This window comes from Cherax quadricarinatus, chromosome 37, assembly GCF_038502225.1.
Source record: "Cherax quadricarinatus isolate ZL_2023a chromosome 37, ASM3850222v1, whole genome shotgun sequence".
NCBI lineage: Eukaryota > Metazoa > Arthropoda > Malacostraca > Decapoda > Parastacidae > Cherax > Cherax quadricarinatus.
Window position 1 is genome coordinate 2741801 of NC_091328.1, and position 22973 is coordinate 2764773.

General features: G+C 42.7%; 1 protein-coding gene across 8 annotated transcripts in view; it reads left to right on the forward strand.

The window, feature by feature from the left end:
* The window catches only part of LOC128702794 (tripartite motif-containing protein 3-like), a 61138-nt gene extending 38705 nt beyond the window's left edge, over window positions 1-22433 (forward strand). For 4 of the 8 annotated variants that reach the window (XM_053797228.2, XM_070091772.1, XM_070091779.1 and 1 more), the window contains exons 2-12: window positions 8908-9482; window positions 9779-10094; window positions 10599-10691; window positions 11509-11610; window positions 12072-12277; window positions 14745-14861; window positions 15225-15352; window positions 19609-19772; window positions 20181-20351; window positions 20749-20921; window positions 21462-22433. In XM_053797228.2, the coding sequence (XP_053653203.2) occupies window positions 8908-9482; window positions 9779-10094; window positions 10599-10691; window positions 11509-11610; window positions 12072-12277; window positions 14745-14861; window positions 15225-15352; window positions 19609-19772; window positions 20181-20351; window positions 20749-20921; window positions 21462-21582 (2166 nt within the window). In that variant the 3' untranslated portion in view covers window positions 21583-22433. Of the gene's footprint in view, window positions 1-7673; window positions 7789-8907; window positions 9483-9778; window positions 10095-10598; window positions 10692-11508; window positions 11611-12071; window positions 12278-14744; window positions 14862-15224; window positions 15353-19608; window positions 19773-20180; window positions 20352-20748; window positions 20922-21461 lie in introns of all 8 variants that reach the window. The other 4 variants (XM_070091775.1, XM_070091773.1, XM_070091776.1 and 1 more) reach the window with 3 other exon arrangements.
* The last annotated feature ends 540 nt before the right edge of the window (window positions 22434-22973 follow it).

A 22973-nucleotide genomic window follows, 5' to 3' on the forward strand; every position in this document is an offset into this window, starting at 1 on the left:
TTGTTGTTGGGCAACACGGAGCTTCGGATTCACTCCTAAATCAGCGTTGCACTCAAAAAATTTCAACAATATTGTTTTTTTTTTCTGATTTTTATAGTAATTACGATGGCGAGTTATTACTCTCATTCACATTGTTCGAATCACCATTTCCCCCTCATTCTAATATTCATCCTCTCAATCGCCATGATTCCAATCAGTACCATTCCCCTCACCATAATTACAATAGAAATTATAATCACCATAATTATCAAAGTATATATTGAATAACAACTGAGCTATGCAGACGGGGGTTCGAGCCTCCATCACTGCACTGAATGATCCGCAGGTGCAGCTCTTGACACGATAAAAAAAGGAAAACCTCACCATAGCTCCCATCATGATCGACATCACAATTCTGGTACTATTGTTTTCCAATTGTATCATCTCTTGCCAAATTACATATTTGTGTTATTTTGACTTGAAGTGTTCCACTAAATAATTCAATAGTATTAAGATTAAAATTACCATTGAGAATAAAAAATACGATGCCCCCCAGGCTTTACTGATACGTTATTTTGCATCTTGTTTCAGTAAAAAAAAATCAGCATATTAAAAATAGACAAAAATTAACTAAAATAAAAGTAATAAAATAACTATTTACCTGACAGGTAAAGCAGAATATATATCACGGAAGATAGTCCTTGGTATCCCCTGCTTTACTAAACTAGCAGTGACATGGGGGGGGGTCTATTATATTGCAATGGAAATCACTTTCCTTGCACAGAAAATACGTAAAAAGATAGAATTATTCCTAAGAACGTAAAAAAAAAAGTGACAGCCAAAACCTTTTCTCTTTCGCTTTTTTCCCCATGTAAATAATGGCCTGAAATAATTTAAATATAGCCAAGATGTGCAGTAAAGCACAATGTAAACTTCAATGCTTCTCAAAAAAACCAATGAGAAAGTCACTGTTTGGCTTTAATAGGATATTGAAATTGTGGAGTGATCTTAACCAGAGCAACGCGCAAGTTATCTTCGATAACTAACCTATTTAATTATTTTTGTTCTGATAGCAAAAAGTGCTGAAAAATCTTCTCAAAAATGTATAAAGTAGCATGCGGCATAACTGCTCCCATAGATTACGTGGATACACAAGAGTAGGCTACACAAGAGTAGGCCACACAAGGGTAGGCCACACAAGGGTAGGCCACACAAGGGTAGGCCACACAAGGGTAACCTACACAAGGGTAACCTACACAAGGGTAACCTACACAAGGGTAACCTACACAAGGGTAACCTACACAAGGGTAACCTACACAAGGGTAATCTACACAAGGGTAACCTACACAAGGGTAATCTACACAAGGGTAATCTACACAAGGGTAATCTACACAAGGGTAATCTACACAAGGGTAACCTACACAAGGGTAACCTACACAAGGGTAACCTACACAAGGGTAACCTACACAAGGGTAACCTACACAAGGGTAACCTACACAAGGGTAACCTACACAAGGGTAACCTACACAAGGGTAATCTACACAAGGGTAACCTACACAAGGGTAACCTACACAAGGGTAACCTACACAAGGGTAACCTACACAAGGGTAACCTACACAAGGGTAGGCTTGCTTCAAAGAACACCAGATTCTCCAGAAGACTTCGAATTAATGTTTAATCATTTCCTTTGCCTTCAAGTTCATGAGGTCATTTCTGACAAGGTCTGCATCACTGATGTTGGCTAAGTCAGCACCAGAAGAATTTCGATTCTACGTTTCAATATTAACCCGTAAACGGTCCAAACGTATATATACGTTTTTTCAACATTTGAAATTATGTAAAAAAAGTAGATCTTTTTGTTTTTCTACATTTGAAAATGTGTAAAAAAACTTTGATCTACTTTTTTTTGTTATATTTGAAAATATACAAAAAAAAACTTTAGATCTACTTTTGTAGCACTACACATGTGAACGTAGATCTGCTTGGACCGTTTACGGGTTGTCCGAACTACAGCACCGCCAGAAGTTCGAGAATCAGGTACTGATGACACTAACAGTGTAAACACATGCTATTTCCTTATGCTTATGCGATGTCAAGCTCCAGCATTACTAGATTATATTAGCTAGTTTATAAAGAAATGCGATAAAACTAGAAAAAGAGTCTTAAAACTTCCCGTGAATATGTAAACAAGGACAACCATACTAGAACGGCGTTTTTTTTTTTTATTCATGTCAACGGGAAACTATTCTAGATCGCATAACACTGAGAGAACAGTATGTTACTTGTCCTTGTACAGCAATACCCCCACATCACCCTACACCTGTCTGTCGTGTACAGCAATACCCCCACATCACCCTACACCTGTCTGTCGTGTACAGCAATACCCCCACATCACCCTACACCTGTCTGTCGTGTACAGCAATACCCCCACATCACCCTACACCTGTCTGTCGTGTACAGCAATACCCCCACATCACCCTACACCTGTCTGTCGTGTACAGCAATACCCCCACATCACCCTACACCTGTCTGTCGTGTACAGCAATACCCCCACATCACCCAACACCTGTCTGTCGTGTACAGCAATACCCCCACATCACCCAACACCTGTCTGTCGTGTACAGCAATACCCCCACATCACCCTACACCTGTCTGTCGTGTACAGCAATACCCCCACATCACCCTACACCTGTCTGTCGTGTACAGCAATACCCCCACATCACCCTACACCTGTCTGTCGTGTACAGCAATACCCCCACATCACCCTACACCTGTCTGTCGTGTACAGCAATACCCCCACATCACCCTACACCTGTCTGTCGTGTACAGCAATACCCCCACATCACCCTACACCTGTCTGTCGTGTACAGCAATACCCCCACATCACCCTACACCTGTCTGTCGTGTACAGCAATACCCCCACATCACCCTACACCTGTCTGTCGTGTACAGCAATACCCCCACATCACCCTACACCTGTCTGTCGTGTACAGCAATACCCCCACATCACCCTGTCTGTCGTGTACAGCAATACCCCCACATCACCCTACACCTGTCTGTCGTGTACAGCAATACCCCCACATCACCCTACACCTGTCTGTCGTGTACAGCAATACCCCCACATCACCCTACACCTGTCTGTCGTGTACAGCAATACCCCCACATCACCCTACACCTGTCTGTCGTGTACAGCAATACCCCCACATCACCCTACACCTGTCTGTCGTGTACAGCAATACCCCCACATCACCCTACACCTGTCTGTCGTGTACAGCAATACCCCCACATCACCCTACACCTGTCTGTCGTGTACAGCAATACCCCCACATCACCCTACACCTGTCTGTCGTGTACAGCAATACCCCCACATCACCCTACACCTGTCTGTCGTGTACAGCAATACCCCCACATCACCCTACACCTGTCTGTCGTGTACAGCAATACCCCCACATCACCCTACACCTGTCTGTCGTGTACAGCAATACCCCCACATCACCCTACACCTGTCTGTCGTGTACAGCAATACCCCCACATCACCCTACACCTGTCTGTCGTGTACAGCAATACCCCCACATCACCCTACACCTGTCTGTCGTGTACAGCAATACCCCCACATCACCCTACACCTGTCTGTCGTGTACAGCAATACCCCCACATCACCCTACACCTGTCTGTCGTGTACAGCAATACCCCCACATCACCCTACACCTGTCTGTCGTGTACAGCAATACCCCCACATCACCCTACACCTGTCTGTCGTGTACAGCAATACCCCCACATCACCCTACACCTGTCTGTCGTGTACAGCAATACCCCCACATCACCCTACACCTGTCTGTCGTGTACAGCAATACCCCCACATCACCCTACACCTGTCTGTCGTGTACAGCAATACCCCCACATCACCCTACACCTGTCTGTCGTGTACAGCAATACCCCCACATCACCCTACACCTGTCTGTCGTGTACAGCAATACCCCCACATCACCCTACACCTGTCTGTCGTGTACAGCAATACCCCCACATCACCCTACACCTGTCTGTCGTGTACAGCAATACCCCCACATCACCCTACACCTGTCTGTCGTGTACAGCAATACCCCCACATCACCCTACACCTGTCTGTCGTGTACAGCAATACCCCCACATCACCCTACACCTGTCTGTCGTGTACAGCAATACCCCCACATCACCCTACACCTGTCTGTCGTGTACAGCAATACCCCCACATCACCCTACACCTGTCTGTCGTGTACAGCAATACCCCCACATCACCCTACACCTGTCTGTCGTGTACAGCAATACCCCCACATCACCCTACACCTGTCTGTCGTGTACAGCAATACCCCCACATCACCCTACACCTGTCTGTCGTGTACAGCAATACCCCCACATCACCCTACACCTGTCTGTCGTGTACAGCAATACCCCCAACACCACCCTACACCTGTCTGTCGTGTACAGCAATACCCCCAACACCACCCTACACCTGTCTGTCGTGTACAGCAATACCCCAACATCACCCTACACCTGTCTGTCGTGTACAGCAATACCCCAACATCATCCTACACCTGTCTGTCGTGTACAGCAATACCCCAACATCACCCTACACCTGTCTGTCGTGTACAGCAATACCCCAACATCACCCTACACCTGTCTGTCGTGTACAGCAATACCCCAACATCACCCTACACCTGTCTGTCGTGTACAGCAATACCCCAACATCACCCTACACCTGTCTGTCGTGTACAGCAATACCCCAACATCACCCTACACCTGTCTGTCGTGTACAGCAATACCCCAACATCACCCTACACCTGTCTGTCGTGTACAGCAATACCCCAACATCACCCTACACCTGTCTGTCGTGTACAGCAATACCCCAACATCACCCTACACCTGTCTGTCGTGTACAGCAATACCCCAACATCACCCTACACCTGTCTGTCGTGTACAGCAATACCCCAACATCACCCTACACCTGTCTGTCGTGTACAGCAATACCCCAACATCACCCTACACCTGTCTGTCGTGTACAGCAATACCCCAACATCACCCTACACCTGTCTGTCGTGTACAGCAATACCCCAACATCACCCTACACCTGTCTGTCGTGTACAGCAATACCCCAACATCACCCTACACCTGTCTGTCGTGTACAGCAATACCCCAACATCACCCTACACCTGTCTGTCGTGTACAGCAATACCCCAACATCACCCTACACCTGTCTGTCGTGTACAGCAATACCCCAACATCACCCTACACCTGTCTGTCGTGTACAGCAATACCCCAACATCACCCTACACCTGTCTGTCGTGTACAGCAATACCCCAACATCACCCTACACCTGTCTGTCGTGTACAGCAATACCCCAACATCACCCTACACCTGTCTGTCGTGTACAGCAATACCCCAACATCACCCTACACTTGTCTGGAATGAAGCTATACTTTAGTAATAACAAAACTTTTTTTTACGAATAAATTGTTCTAAAGGAATAAATTTTTGCTCCCGGTTCAATTATTATTATAATAAAAAAGAAGCGCTAAACCACAAGGAAACTCCCGGTTCAAGGAATTCATGAAAAACCTCTTCGTGGAGCCCTAGAGGTACATGGACCACTGGTTAACACCCCCGTCTATAGGTAGAGAAGAAAACACAGATTCGAGTGCAACCCATGAGAGAATACAAGACATTAAAAATCAAATACACAAGCGTGAAGGTTGAGAGGCAAGTTTTGGGAGCTGTGGCTCAATCCCCTCACGTCTACTACTGAATGTTGGAAAATAGTGTATTTCTCCAGTGAAACCTCCCAGCCTGGGATGACACTGTACCACAAAGTTTATGACAACCCATACTATGTGTAGGAATATGATAGGAAAAATTGCAAGTTTTTTGTAACGCCATGTATGTGCCATGTAGAACAGTGCAACCACATACTGGGTGATTCCTATATATAACTATCATACGGAATAATGCAGCCACATACATCGAGTGTTTCCACAATGTATAGTTGCAAACTGCAGTTGTTCCCATTATATAAATATAAGTATTATACTGCAGTGCTAACCAGTCTTGCTTAAAACAAAAAAAAAAGGCTGGCGCATGCTGCTATGTCTGCCCCGCCGGTCTCAACACAGTGTAGCTAACGGGAAGCCGCAATCAACATGTTTGAGGGAGACTTGTTCAGGTCAACGTACCAGCAGCAGGTCTTATAGGTTCTCCTCACAAACTTTTTCTAACTAGGAACACTTGCAGTGCTGCTGCTTCCCTATTCTCAATGGCAGTTACAGTGTAGAAACAACCCTGTCTTGGGAAATGGCTCAACCACTTTTCTGGAACATAAATCAAATCTTTTCCGTTATGAAAATAAAGAACGAAAACCAAATACTCCCCCCCCCCCAAAAAAAAATACCAATGGATAAGGGTTTAAATAAATTAAAATCATAGCTATTACATTAAATAATGAAAAATAAATACAACTAAAAATCCCTCCTTAAAGAGATGAACATGAAGATTAATAACAAGGATAGGATGACAACAGTTAGGAATCCTCAACATGTAAATAGCTTGTCAATAGAGCTAGGGATCCTTAACCTAACCTTGTTAAACCCTGTGTAAAAAAAAAAAGTTATAATTATTATTCTACAGCCAAGAGTAAAGTCAGTGCTTGCAACGTCACAGCACAAGCGAATGATGAAGTGCACACAGTAGTACCAAGCAATACCTAAAAGGGTCACAGGATGAGATACTTACAGTTGTCTGGAGATTGATTGTAGGTGGAGTGCTTAACCTCACTCACCCTGGTCACCAGAGTGTCATCGAAGGTATGAACTCTGTAAGATGCGCAGCCATGGCATAAACTAGGGGAAACAACCGAATATCGTGTTGTCATGCATCCTAGAAAACTATACCTAACTAGAGTTTAGACAATACACCCACAGTGTTCTGCTACACTATACTGTATGGAACACCTTAGCGCTTAGTTCTGACTGTAATAATAATAATAATAATATATAGAAGTTATATACTGGAAACTGTACGACTACACTCTCATGATAATAGTGTAATGAGTACTTGTGAATGCTGAAGGGTAATACACATGTAAACAAGACATCAGTAATAGGAGTCTGTATAGAGTCCCAACTGGAGTTATGGTGGAACACGAGCAGTATGTTACACGAGAAATACATGGCGTGAGCAGAGGGCACCTGTACACCTTGGACTTTACAATAAAAAAGCCAAAAAAAAAAATTAAAGCTATACCTTCGCCTGTGCATATTTTCTTTTTATCTGTGATGCTTAAACTAAGATATTTTCCTCCTCTCCAATATCAAACAATGCAATGTACTGACTCATTATATATGTATACATTGTAATATGCTGACACGTCACACACATTGCAATGTGCTCCCTCACTGTACATTGCTATGTGGTCATCCATTGTACATCATGTTGCGAGGAATATATTCTTGTATACTCACTGTAACTTACACACTTTGTAATATTTAATACTCCTTGAATATTTAATATATTGCTGGATGTTTATCATCCTGTCAGAAATATTTTTTTAAGAGGTTAAGATATACACTGAGTTATGACCTCAGGTGTCCTGACCCTCGGCTATCTGGGATAGGTCACGACTCTTTCTAGACTTGTAAGCAGCGTCATATGATTTTTTTTTATTTTAGCCGGATACTGGAGGTGAAGGAGGGACAGGAAGAGGCGAAGTAGGGGAAAAGAGTAGGAGACAGTCGAATCTTGGTGAGCTGAGATCGAAGACCGACTGGTGATCCAAAGTTAAGGGTGAAGAATATAATATTAAGTGAACACTACAACCTGCATTCGTTTTTCCCTTCAGTAATATATACTGGATTAAAATCTTGTACTGTTGTATTCTTATATTCAGGAGTCATAATGTAATATTGGCCTTTCAATCCTTCCATTAACCTGATCCATAAATCTCCCCTAAACTTCATATATGTCACACATATATTTATAAGAAAAATATCTGGATTATTCCTATATTCTATTTCTCAGTTTTGCAGTTGCTGGGTGTGGAAGAGCGGTTGGGTGAAGTGAAATCTGGGAATATAGATCAGGGTGAAGTGATGACCCCTGTCAAGTGTGCGAGTATTTATCAAGCATTAATTAATATCATTTAAGTCAGACCGGGAGTTTTTTTTTGGGGGGGGGTCATCTAACTTAGGGTCTGACAAAGTAATTGGCAGCGGTGGGTTACAAAGTCTAGATTACAAAGCCTAGTACATAATTACTGATTTGCATCTGATTTATGAATGGTTAATGAATTCTGACTTCAAGTCAGTGCGAGCAGTTAGGAGCAATATCGACACTGTTATTTTTCTTCATAAAATGTCCTTCTAAATACACCCATTACCACCCACCCACCCACTTGCAGCCTAAGAATATGCACTCCACTCGTCCCTCTTCTCTCCTACTACCTACTCATAATCTCCAGCAGGTTTGTGAGATAACGATCATGCTGGTCGTTGTTTAAAAAAAAAAACACTTCTCTCCAGTTGCTCTTCCACTCTTCTGATTATATTTTCCATTGCCTTACAAAATATTCATGTCAATGATTCTGGTCCCAAGTTTATTGCTCCCTGTCTGTCACAGTTTTTATAATTAACGGGAATACATTTGCTGTTTTCCATATATCTAAGCAATTGCCAATTTTTTATTGACAAGATTTTAGCTTGTTCTTTTCCGGCCAGGGATCTCAATCCCTGGACCTCAGTGATAAGAGCCGTGACTCTTGTCACGTCTGTCTATGTAAATGTGTGTGTGGTTACGGAGTGTTTGTGTGCGTACTCACACAGTTTTACTCACCGATTTTGTGTTAGTTTTTGTACACATGTATGTTTACAATCTACAAGCAGTGTAATGTTTGTGCTGTATCGGCAGGTGAAGATGCCCAAGGCAGGTGTGCCCAAGGAAGGAGGGCGACGGACAGGGGGACGCCACCTGCCCAAGAGGTCAGCGTCGTCAGCCAGCAGCCTGCAGAGGGACCGTCAGGATGTTGTCATCACCGGTTATACGCCATTCGACGCCGACCTCCCGCCTCTTCCCTCCATCAACCTTCCCAGGACCAAGAGCGCCGCCGCCGTCAGGAGCGAATCTAGCCGCGAGGTGCGACTCCGCCGTAGTGACTGTTCAGACGAAGGGAGAGTTAGAGTTGTCCGCGGCGCGTCCCCCAGCTCGCCGGCCACAGAAATGTCGCTTCCACTCGACCAACCTCCTCGCCAGACACGGACACGCTCCACCTCCTCGACTCGTCGTCCCACTAGACCCTCGACGCCGACGGGAGCCTCGTCGCCGTCTGAAGTCTCGTCGTCTACGACATTACTAGGGACAGAGATGCTAGACGAGGATGAGTTAACATGTGCCATCTGCCTGGATCTGCTGCACCGCCCTCGCTCCCTGCCGTGTGGCCACACCTTCTGCCTCGTCTGCCTCCAGAACTACGTCAACTCCTGCAGGTAACATAGATAATGGGACTCGGAAATGTTTGACTTAACGTTCACAGTTTTATATATACATTACATCCTTTTTCCACACACACATACCACTCATGCACAAACACATTGGTCAGAGACTGTACTTGGCAGACGGAGGTTCGAGTCTTTGCCACTCTTTAGGCAGAAAGATATTTGATTAAGAGCTGTCTGTGGAGTGATTCTTTCAATAACTGTTGACATTTTCTTCAAGTAGTGGAACTTTTTTGCCTTAGTTTTATTCTGTTGTAGTATAGTGAGGTGTTGCCCACCTGCCACAGGACACTGTTCACGTGCCCCTCGTGTCGGGGAGCAGCCCAAGTGCCCAGCGAGGGTGTGGTGGGTCTGCCTTCCAACACAACCCTGGCCAAGGGCGCTAGACTCCTCCGGGAGCGACGTGAAGGAAGACCCGGAGCTCTTGTCTGTGCCGCCTGCCATACCTCCCTGGACGTGAAGGCGTGTGGCCATTGTAAGGCGGCGTGGTGCCTGACGTGTAGCTCAGGACACCTGCAGCAAGTGCAGGCAGACGTGGCTGAGCTGAGGGAGCGACTGGCTAGTGCCAGAAACACTCTCTCCTGTAGGAGCGAGGAGGACGAGGCAAGTACACTTCCAGCTACTGTTATTCTTGTTCCTTTTCACTCTCTCCCATTGTCTCTTCATCTTTCTTTCCCTTCCTCTTCCGTTTAGCACGCTAGTGAAGTATCCAAGTTTACTAAATAAAAAAAAAATATTCTCAGTGTAAATTATTTCACAGCTTCTTCAGGGACAGCCCACATTTAAATAGCTTAAATGTGCATTTTTTTATTAAATTCACTCTGGACTGCATTGTAAGGGAAAAATGCCCTAAATTTCACCATTCTAGGCGGTAACCTAGTAATAACTAATTTACCCGCTTGAAAAAGTTAACGTAGTAAAGCTTGTCTATCTTTATGACGGAGCTCTAAGTATCGTTAAGACTACATGAACAAAAGTAAAACAAGGTTATTTGGAAGCATTGACAATAAAAATAATAATCTAAATATTAAAATAGTGTTCTAAATTTACTCGTTAGAGATAATATAACAATTCTTAAGCTCTAGCCTGACCTCGTAGTTCACACAGATGCGGCTCAGTAAACTGGAGGAGAAGATTGGAGAGGCTGTGGAGGAGCGAGTGGCCAACCTGCAAGAAGAAGGAAAGAAACTCACAGCTCAGGTGAGTCTGACACCAGAACCTGATCCCAGAGTTTGGCCATTGTGTTTGACCACCTTGGCACGTGACGAAAATTATATCTTATTTATGTCTTATTTATGTTTAAAATATGATGTAGCTGGGAGTGGAGCAAATCTAAACATACAAGCAAAGCAGGGGATGGAGAGACTAGAGGGAGAGGCAGGAAGAGGGAATAAAATGTACAGAAAGAGACAAATAGGTAATAAACGGGAGACATAAGTGTGCTTTCCTGTGGCAGGTTAAATGACATCACTTAAGGAGTAATTCTGTTGTCTACCTCGCTGCTGGAGGCAGTGATGTTGGCAAGTTTAGGAACGAAGAGTTGAAGAGTTGCTTGAATGATAATGACTGGGTATATAACTACTGCTTCACATGCAACGGTGGATCTTCTGCCAGTGGCGCAGCCAAGATTTCCATTTGGAGAACTCATAAATCAGATGCTGAAAAAAATATGATTTTTAATATGTGATATTTCTTAAACCATCGCGCATTCATAGTCACTGGTCAATATAATACAATGAAAATTAGCCATTAATTAAAAAAAATGAAAAAAAAAAATTGCATCTGGAGATTTAGCCTCGTTAGTCCTCCCTCGTGACTTCGCCGCAGCATACTGCAGTTATTAACTTCTTTTGCTCTTAAATATTTATGTACGAAAGAGAAATGCAGAATAACTATACTGAAAGTATATAGATTATAACCGTGTTATTATTGATAACTTTGTGTAGCACATTTAAGAAAATCTGTATTTTGAAATGCATTTTATACACTTTTAGTACAAATATTTCACATGAATCAGGTGGAAGAGCTGCGGAAGGAGAGCCAGGAAAGGTCACACAAGCTCTCTCAAGACATAGAGAAGGTGTTGACCAGCTCTAGCCAGGGGCAACAAGAAACCAAGGTGAGATTTTCTTTCTTGTTGCCTTGCCTCTTTAGCCTTCCCTGACCTCTGTCTTATTTCCTCCTCAATAAAGGTAGACACCGACTTAGATAAGTTCTCTGATCTTCCTTGCCTCTCCCTGGCAAAGCTCTATAACCTTCTCTGTCATCCAGTCCCTGTATAAGGGAGAGGCAAAGCTCTATAACCTTCTCTGTCATCCAGTCCCTGTAAGGGAGAGGCAAAGCTCTATAACCTTCTCTGTCATCCAGTCCTTGCCAGGGAGAGACAGAAACATTTTCTCTCTTTGGTGAGGTTACATTCCTTCGTGAATTTACTTAATAACTGCACTTTGTCTTCCTTGAGTGAGGCAATATATATATACGGGGTTTCTCTCGTGTACTTGTGTACCGACTGAGGCGTCGTGTCTCAGGTGAAGCATAATCCATGCTGATCCTCTCCATATACCCGTTTATCATACGCAGCTGGAGGAGGCGGGACGTCTACACTCCATGCTGCTGACCCTCCTGAAGGCAGCCTCCACAGCCAAGGGTCCTAGAGTCACACTTGACCAGGTCAGCCTTACCCTCAGTAGCCCGTCCTCGGCGGCGGTGGAAGAGGAGGTGGAGGGGAAGGAAGAGGAAGAGGAGGAGAAGCAGTTTCAGTCGCAGGACCATAGCCTCCTCTACAGGTATTATTATTATTATTATTATTATTATTATTATTATTATTATATTCATGAGGGAGCGCTAAACCCGTAGGTGTCTTGCAGCGCCCTTGATAAAGAGTCAGGTTCGGCTGAGAGGGGAGAGGACAGATCCAGTTCCTTGGACCAAAATTTTTTTTTCTCGATGTCAAGAAACCTTCACTGAGAGTCCCAGGTTTGTGAGGATCTCCAGTCTAAGTTCCTTCTTGGGGAATGCGTTGAACTTGGTGAAGACCTCTTTCTCCAAGGAACTGGAGCTGTTTTTATCTTCCTTGGATCACACCTTCCCAGGCGCTGTATGACTCAGATGGTTTTAGCATTTCCTGTCGGATATAAAGATAATAATATCCCTTATCACTTGGTCTATAAAACAACTCGCACACGAGTGAATCACTCGTCATTACTAGACGGAGGATCGAGCCTCCACAACTAGGGCTACATAACCCACACGGGCAAATAGCCTCAAGTAAACGTACAAATAGGTTCACTTACAGTATTGAAATTCCCCAAGTTTTATATAGCTTTAACAAGGTTATGTTTTGTGTATTTGTGATGAACACGAACAACTAAACTCTTTGTAAGTTTTTCAGTAGCGGTTTAACCACCTTTGATTTATTATGCATAACAACCACAGGGGAGAGTTGAATGATAGCTCTAGGTCTTTCGTTTTGTAATCAGAACATCACCAAGAGAGTCGTTTCCCTGAACGAATCTACCTGGACTTCCTCCTCATTTCTGCAACACTGCAAGCTCCTGAAGATGTGTTGATTACAACACGAAAGGCCTACAACTATCAATCAGCTCTTCCCCTGTGGTTGTTTTGCGCCTTGTATTGCTTGTTCGCGATTATTGCATAATTATTACATTCGATAACGAGTGCTAAACCCGTACGGGTCATACTGAGTAAGGCAGCCATGCTATAGTGTGCATTATTTTTTTCAACGAGAGTAGTTTATGAAGATACAATGTAGTAAGAGAAATTAAGTTCAGTAACGAGTTGGATTTCTCTGTGTATGTACGCCGAGAAGTGTGCGTCTCTGTATGTACGCTGAGAAGTGTGCGTCTCTGTGTATGTACGCTGAGAAGTGTGCGTCTCTGTGTATGTACGCCGAGAAGTGTGCGTCTCTGTATGTACGCTGAGAAGTGTGCGTCTCTGTGTATGTACGCTGAGAAGTGTGCGTCTCTGTGTATGTACGCCGAGAAGTGTGCGTCTCTGTGTATGTACGCCGAGAAGTGTGCGTCTCTGTGTATGTACGCCGAGAAGTGTGCGTCTCTGTGTATGTACGCCGAGAAGTGTGCGTCTCCGTGTATGTACGCCGAGAAGTGTGCGTCTCTGTGTATGTACGCCGAGAAGTGTGCGTCTCTGTGTATGTACGCTGAGAAGTGTGCGTCTCTGTGTATGTACGCTGAGAAGTGTGCGTCTCTGTGTATGTACGCCGAGAAGTGTGCGTCTCTGTGTATGTACGCTGAGAAGTGTGCGTCTCTGTATGTACGCTGAGAAGTGTGCGTCTCTGTGTATGTACGCCGAGAAGTATGCGTCTCTGTGTATGTACGCCGAGAAGTGTGCGTCTCTGTGTATGTACGCTGAGAAGTGTGCGTCTCTGTGTATGTACGCCGAGAAGTGTGCGTCTCTGTGTATGTACGCCGAGAAGTGTGCGTCTCTGTGTATGTACGCTGAGAAGAGTGCGTCTCTGTGTATGTACGCCGAGAAGTGTGCGTCTCTGTGTATGTACGCTGAGAAGAGTGCGTCTCTGTGTATGTACGCCGAGAAGTGTGCGTCTCTGTGTATGTACGCCGAGAAGTGTGCGTCTCTGTGTATGTACGCTGAGAAGTGTGCGTCTCTGTGTATGTACGCTGAGAAGTGTGCGTCTCTGTGTATATACGCTGAGAAGTGTGCGTCTCTGTGTATGTATGCTGAGAAGTGTGCGTCTCTGTGTATGTACGCCGAGAGGTGTGCGTCTCTATGTATGTACGCTGAAAAGTGTGCGTCTCTGTGTATGTACGCTGAGAAGTGTGCGTCTCTGTGTATGTACGCTGAGAAGTGTGCGTCTCTGTGTATGTACGCCGAGAGGTGTGCGTCTCTGTGTATGTACGCCGAGAGGTGTGCGTCTCTGTGTATGTACGCTGAGAGGTGTGCGTCTGCGTATGTGCGCCGAGAGGTATGCATCTCTGTGTATGTACGCCGAGAAGTGTGCGTCTCTGTGTATGTACACTGAGAGGTGTGCGTCTCTGTGTATGTGCGCCGATAAGTGTGCGTCTCTGCGTATTTTCACCAAGTGTGTATCAGTGTATGTACGACAAAGTATCACAAGGTATACACCGAGAGCTGTGTGTATCTCGCAATGTATATACAACGAGTTTAATCCCTGTTTTAGGAACTTCAGCATTTACAACGACCCACCTGTAGTCATTAGTCTTTAAGAGAAGCACTAATTTCCTGCACTTCTGCCAGGAGCAAGGGATCCTTGACTAGACTGCGGTGGGGTCAGCACCTCGGGGAGCGGCCAGCGGGCGTAGCTGTAAGCCCTTGGACCTCTGAGATCTACGTCACCGGCAGCGACACCTGCAGGTACCAGCACCCAGCTCTCACCTGTAGAAAAGAAAAAGTAGCTACTAAATAAAAGCACGTCTTTACTAAATCAAAATTGTCCTTGTTAAACTGAATTTTTTTGACAACCTCTAGAATCTGGTTCCTTAGTTCACTGATCCCTGTTTCAGTACGTCATTATGGACAATAAATTCATCCCTCTTTTGTCCTGTCTGTGTGTGATATGGGTAGTAAGGCTAAAAAAAGCAATGTTAAGATAGTCCTACTATCACTATTATGTGATAAAATGCTTAAATAATTGATTTTGGGTCTGTTTAGAGCCGTCATTATTATTTTATTTTCACGTTATTGTCAAATTATCCAGATGATTGTCCATGATGACAGGGTGAACGTGTTCGACGGCAGTGGGCGGCAGGTGTCAAGTTTCGGCTCCAGAGGACATGCTGATGGACAGTTTCTGTGTCCCATTGGCCTTGCCTTCAGCCACGTCTCTAAGGAGGTCTTCATCACAGGTGATTGCTCTCTCTCCCTCACCTCTTGATAATAGTTTTACTATACAACGAAATGTGATGAAAAAAGATAGAGCTATCATTCAGCTCCCCCTGTGGTTGTTTTGCATATATATATATATATATATATATATATATATATATATATATATATATATATATATATATATATATATATATATATATATATATATATATATATATATATATATATATATTTATACATATATTTAACAAGTTGGCCATCTCCCACCGAGGCAGGGTGACCTAAAAAGAAAGAAAATCCCCAAAAAGAAAATACTTTCATCATCATTCAACACTTTCACCTCACTCACATATAATCACTGTTTTTGCAGAGGTGCTCAGAATACAACAGTTTAGAAGCATATACGTATAAAGATACACAACATATCCCTCCAAACTGCTAATATCCCAAACCACTCCTTTAGAGTGCAGGTATTGTACTTCCCATTTCCAGGACTCGAGTCCGGCTATACAAAAATAACCGGTTTCCCTGAATCCCTTCACTAAATATTACCCTGCTCACACTCCAACAGATCGTCAGGTCCCAAATACCATTCGTCTCCATTCACTCCTATCGAACACGCTCACACACGCCTGCTGGAAGTCCAAGCCCCTCGCCCACAAAACCTCCCTTACCCCTTCCTTCTAACCTTTTCGAGGAAGACCCCTACCCAGCCTTCCTTTCCCTACAGATTTAAACGCTCTCCATGTCATTCTACTTTGATCCATTCTCTAAATGACCAAACCACTTCAACCCCTCTTCAGCCCTCTGACTAATACTTTTATTAACTCCACACCTAATCTCCACACTCCGAATTTTCTGCATAATATTTACACCACACATTGCCCTTAGACAGGACATCTCCACTGCCTCCAACCTCCTCCTCGCTGCTGAATTCACAACCCAAGCTTCACACCCATATAAGAGTGTTGGTGCCACTATACTTTCATACATTCCCTTCTTTGCCTCCATAGATAACGTTTTTTTGTATCCACATATACCTCAGTGCACCACTCACCTTTTTTCCCCTCATCAGTTCTATGATTAACCTCATCCTTCATAAATCCCTCCGCTGACACGTCAACTCCCAAGTATCTGAAAACATTCACTTCTTCCATAGTCCTCCTCCCCAATTTGATATCCAATTTTTCTTTATCTTAATCATTTGATACCCTCATCACCTTACTCTTTTCTATGTTCACTTTCAAATTTCTACCTTTACACACACTCCCAAACTCATCCATTAACCTTTGCAATTTTTCATTAGAATCTCCCATAAGCACAGTATCATCAGCAAAAAGCAACTGTGTCAATTCCCATTTTGTATTTGATTCCCCATAATTTAATCCCACCCCTCTCCCGAACACCCTAGCATTTACTTCTTTTACAACCCCATCTATAAATATATTAAACAACCATGGTGACATTACACATCCCTGTCTAAGACCTACTTTTACCGGGAAGTATTCTCCCTCTTTTCTACACACCCTAACCTGAGCCTCACTATCCTCATAAAAACTCTTTAAAGCATTTAGTAACTTACCACCTATTTCACATACTTGCAACATCTGCCACATTGCTCCCCTATCCACTCTATCATATGCCTTTTCTAAATCCATAAATGCAATAAAAACTTCCCTACCTTTATCTAAATACTGTTCACATATATGCTTCAATGTAAACACTTGATCTACACATCCCGTACCCACTCTGAAGCCTCCCTGCTCATCCGGAATCCTACATTCTGTCTTACCTCTAATTCTTTCAATTATAACCCTACCGTATACTTTTCCTGGTATACTCAGTAAACTTATTCCTCTATAATTTTTACAATCTCTTTTGTCCCCCTTCCCTTTATATAAAGGGACTATACATGCTCTCCGCCAATCCCTAGGTACCTTCCCCTCTTTCATACATTTATTAAACAAAAATACCAACCATTCCAACACCATATCCCTCCCTGCTTTTAACACTTCTGTCATGATCCCGTCAGTACCAGCTGCTTTACCCCCTTTCATATATATATACATGTCGTGCCGAATAGGCAAAACTTGCGATCTTGGCTTAAATAGCAACGCTCATCTTGCCATATAGGACAAGTGAAAATTTGTGTATGCAATAATTTCGCCAAAACCATTCTGAACCTAACGAAAAAAATATATTTCACTGTGTTTGTTTAGTATTAAATTATTGTAAACAAATCTAAAATATATTTAGTTGGGTTAGGCTAAAATAAATTGCGCTTGTTATAATAAGGTTAGGTAAGTTTTCTAAGAGTCTTTTGGTGCAAAATGAAATTTTTTTACATTAACATTAATGAAAAATATTTATCTTTAAACATATAAGAGAAAATTTTAGAAAGTACTTAATTTTAAATGAGTTTTTGCTAATTGACCAGTTTTACATATTCGGCACGACACACACACACACACATATATATATATACATATATATATATATATATATATATATATATATATATGTATATATATATATATATATATATATATATATATTTATATATATATATGTATATATATATATGTACATATGTATATATATATATATATATGTATATATATATATATGTACATATATATATATACATATATATATATACATATATATATATATATATATATATATATATACATATATATGTATATATATATATATATATATATATATATATATAACTCCATACCTAATTTCCACATTCCGAATTTTCTGCATAATATTTACACCACACATTGCCCTTACACAGGACACCTACGATGCCTTGTACCTTCTCACAAAGTGCTTGAGTCTGCCCAGGTTGACATATGTCCTAAGATGTGCACCTTCATATGATAACCCTATACTGCACGAATATGACAGTATTCTGAGGCAGATTTTTACGAAAGTACATAACCTTACTCTAGAAGACGGGAAGTGGAACCAAGCTACACTTCCAGTCAGACTAGGAGGCATTGGTGTCCGCAAGTTATCACAGATTGCGTTACCTGCTTTTCTGTCCTCGTGTATTGCATCCAGAGAGCTTGTAGCAGCGATTCTCCCTGAACATCTTAGGAACAAGATTGGAGTCCAGGACCAAAAATTCATTGACGGAGCAATGATCTGGGATAATCTAACGGGCTCTGAAACCAGACCTGCTCCCCCCAACAACTACAAACAATCGCACTGGGAGTGAGAGCCCCTCATGCTGGGGACTTTCTGTTGGCTGTTGCCAACTCCAGCCTTGGCACACGCCTCGACCCACAGACTATCCGCATCGGTGTTGCCCTTCGACTTACCGCCCCTATTCTCGCCGAACACAGGTGTATTTGTGGCAGTGAAGCAGCAGACCGATTCGGGTACCATGGTCTTCTGTGCCGTAAATCCGAGGGAAAGACTGCAAGACATGAGGAGGTTAATAACATTATCAAGAGGAGCCTCACAACAGCTGGATGCCCAGCACTAAGGGAGCCACCCCAACTATGCAGATCTGATGGCAGCCAGAAGCGTCCAGATGGTATCACCCTTCAAGTTTGGACAGATGGGAAGCAGGTGGTGTGGGACTATACATGTGCATCTACCTTGGCTGATACCTATCTCCACTACACCAGGGAGGAAGGAGGGGCAGCTGCCAGCTTCAGGGAGTCCCAAAAGTCTAGAAAATATGGAGAACTTGCCCATCATTATATGTTTGTTCCCATAGGCTCGGAGACCCTTGGCTCATGGGGAAAGAGTGCATCTAAATTCCTTAAGGAGCTGGGAAAAAGACTCATCAGAGTAACTAGGGATCCCAGGGCAGCTAGTTTTCTGTTCCAGTGGCTCAGTGCGGCTGTTCAAAGGGGTAATGCCTGCTGTATTTTGGGCACACGCCCCAGCTCTGAGGAGCTGGATAAGATTTTCGCCTTGTAATCGGTGTTACACACGTAACAACATGTACCTTATATGCCACCACCTTTATATCAACAATGTATCTCTTAAATCTTCTGTACCATATTATGTAATAAAATATTCATATACATATATATATATATATATATATATATATATATATATATATATATATATATATATATATATATATATATATATATATATATATATATATATATATATATATATACACACACACACACACACACACACGTTAAAAATTTCAGCTACTTTTTTCCTTCTAATTCCTACAATGGAATACTTATATCCTTGCGTTCTAAAGACTCAACAAGTGTATTCTCTAACACAGACAAGTGGAAGCATTGCATCCACGTCTTCGACACGGATGGTAACTTTATTCGACAGCTGGGTCGTAAAGGCAAAGGGTTTGGACACTTCTCCTCCCCGGAGGGCATCGCCACGGATCGCCACGGCAATATTTATGTGGCTGACACCTGTAATCATCGTGTGCAGGTTAGTGTTAGTGTGTGTTTGCGGGATTAAACTACAGCTCCTGGTTTCTGGGTCTTCAAATTAGGTGGAGTGATGGGATTTTGACCTGTAGTACTGTATTTACTTTTTAATCAATTGGTAAACTCACTTATTACTCCATCGTGACCAACATACAAAATGATATATTACTTTTTCATGAAATGAGGTGTGATTATTGAATATACGAAATAGTAATTTCAACAAGCATTTTAGTTGTTTATTATGGTCAACATCGGAAGGAATTTTTGGAGAAAAAATGCTTGTCTTACATTGTTAAGATCGCAGACAGACGATATAAGATTGTCAATTTAAATAGTCCAACAACCAAATTTAATTAAATTTGGTTGTTATTAAAATCATCTTTTACCTTGCCTGCCGCCCCTCCGTCAGATCCTAGACGGAGACGGGGTGTTCCTGAGGGAGGTGGGCGTTGTGTCCTCGGAGACGCTGCAGGACGGTCGTCGGTACACGAAGAGCGAGTTCAATGAGCCCACTGGCGTCGCCGCCAGTCTTGATGGCTCCCGGGTGTACGTGGCAGACGCAGGCAACCACAGGATCAAGGTAGCTCACTCCAGGTCATATTTCAACACTCAAACTCAGACCACTAAGTTCGGCACAAATATGCCAGCGGTCACTGCTACGACATACACTCATCGCACTGAAGTCTTCACTCTCAGGATGGGTAGAGAGCTAAATTTACAAACGGCATTTTCCTACATGAGGTTTTTCAAGTTTTCTAGCTTTTTGAAGTCTAGAAAAAGGAGAAGAGCTCATGTATTTTCTGTTGGGTATAATTCTGCGTCTGTAAACGAAGTAAACAGCAATATGTTATTTTATTTAGAGAATTAATTTCGCGTTGTACTAGTAAACAACAAAAAAAACTACTTCCTTGGTAATGCTATATTATGTATTCTTAAAATATATTTGAAAAATGTGATTAGCGTCAAACCTCTCACAGGTGTTCAACGGAACGAGTGGAGAGCGAGTGTTGATGTTTGGGTCTCGAGGCCGCCATAAGGGTCAGTTTGAAACCCCGGAGTGCATCGTGGTCGACCCTGAGGGCTTCATCGTCGTCGGCGACTCCGGCAACGGCCGCATTCAGGTCTTCAGGCCCAACGGCAATTTCGTCAGGTAGGTCTCGGATTCCTGGGAAATGAAGGGGTGAACAGCATGTGAAGTGGGAACTTAAGACCAGACAGCAAATATCACTAAAACAATAAAAAATGGTGAAATGGTACACATAAAAGACAAACATTAAAGCCACTTTGTTTATAGGAATAAAAAAGAATGAAACTTAAAAGTGACAATAGCCAGGACTGTTTGTTGAAACTGGCGTTACTGGGATAAATTTGATTCAGGAACTCTACAAAGGATTTTACAGATAGTACAATGTCTGTTGTTTGGGCACCACCACTCTATGAACACCTTACTTGCTGATACCTGGGTACCACTGTAAATATCCTATGTGCTTGTACTTGGGTACCACCACACTGTAAACATCGTACTAGGTGGTATCTGGGTACTACCACTTTATAAACACCTGACTGCTTGATACCTAAGTGCCACCACACTTCAAACACCTTATTTGCAAGTATCTGGGAGTGACCATACTGTAAACACTTTATTGACAGGTATCTGGGTATCACCACAATGTAAATACCTTATTTGCAGGTACCTGGGCACCAGAGGTAACAGCCACGGAGAGTTGGGCTGGGTATCAGGAGTGGGACTCTCCAAGACACTCGACGTAGTCGTCACTGACTTCAAGAACAACCTCGTAGCTGTATACTGAACCAGCTAGACACAACAACAACGCCCTGAAGTACTAAACCCGCGTGGGGTCATTCAGCACAAGGAATGGCGGAAGCTCGATCCACTGTCCGCTAACCGCAGCCCGGTCTCTGTTCAATCTACGAGAATTGAAATATATTATCGCTAAATTTAGGTTGAAGCGCTAAATCCGTAAGGATCCCACAGCGCCTGGGGAATGGGAGTTATGGGGATTAACAGCTGTTGATCCGAGGAAGGGTAGATTAACCCCCAGTTCCTGAGATCAAGAGCCTTCCATGAGTACCAAGGCACCTTTCCTTTCCTTGAAGCGATGCTGCACTCTGGTGCATAATCAATAGACTTAAGAGAGATAATCTTCAATAATTTATCACTGACGGATATATAATCTGGAGTATAATATATATAATTTTCGATTATATTAAACTCACATGATTTCATATATTTAACTATATAGTGCTGTATTTTGTTATTGTTGTTAGTGTGTGAATACTAGTTTAATTTGTTAATTATATTCTGGTGGTACCATGATGGTGTCATTGTATCCGGATGGTACCATGACTATCATGGTAAGTCATTGTATCCTGGTGGTATCTTGACTGTGGTGTATCTTGGTGGTACCATGACTGTCATGGCGAGTCATTGTATCCTGGTGGTACCATGACTGTGATGGTGAGTTATTGTATTCTAGTGGTACCATGATGGTGAGTCATTGTATCCTGGTGGTACCATGACTGATGGTGTCATTGTATCCTGGTGGTACCATGACCATGATATCAAGTCTGGCTGTGATTACGGTCAATAGTATTTGTTGACATTGGCATTGATGTAAATAAATAGTTCACTACTTGTTTCTTCTCTCGTTTTAATGGCATCACAGTGTATACCAAAAAATATACCAAATTATTAGTATATACATTATTTATCCACTTAAGTTGTCCAGTATACCTTTATTCAGGGAAAAATAATTGTTATGTAAGACAAGAAAACATTGATTTCACAGAATTTAAACTCGAGAATAGCGTAGTATTTATCACCAGTGGACGCTACTTCACTGGTCACTTTACATTATTATCCAAAACCTCCAGAATATCAATGTGGACACCGTATAAACTTGTGAGGGGTTCTTGGATACGAGGTGATGGTTTTGACCGTACAAATTTCCTCTGCACTTAACCTTTGTGGATAAAATGATGAAGAACCAACAGGGTCAGAGTTACTCGTGCACAAAGAAATAGACTTACTATTGATGGGGAGATCGTCTCTGTCTAAGGTCTTTCCAGTTGACTACCACCTAGCAAGTTTGATCCTAAAGTTTCTGGTCTAGGAGCAAATCCCCGTGCTACAAGATGATCGATTACTTGCAAATATTGATTAAAAGAGAGAGCAGTAGCC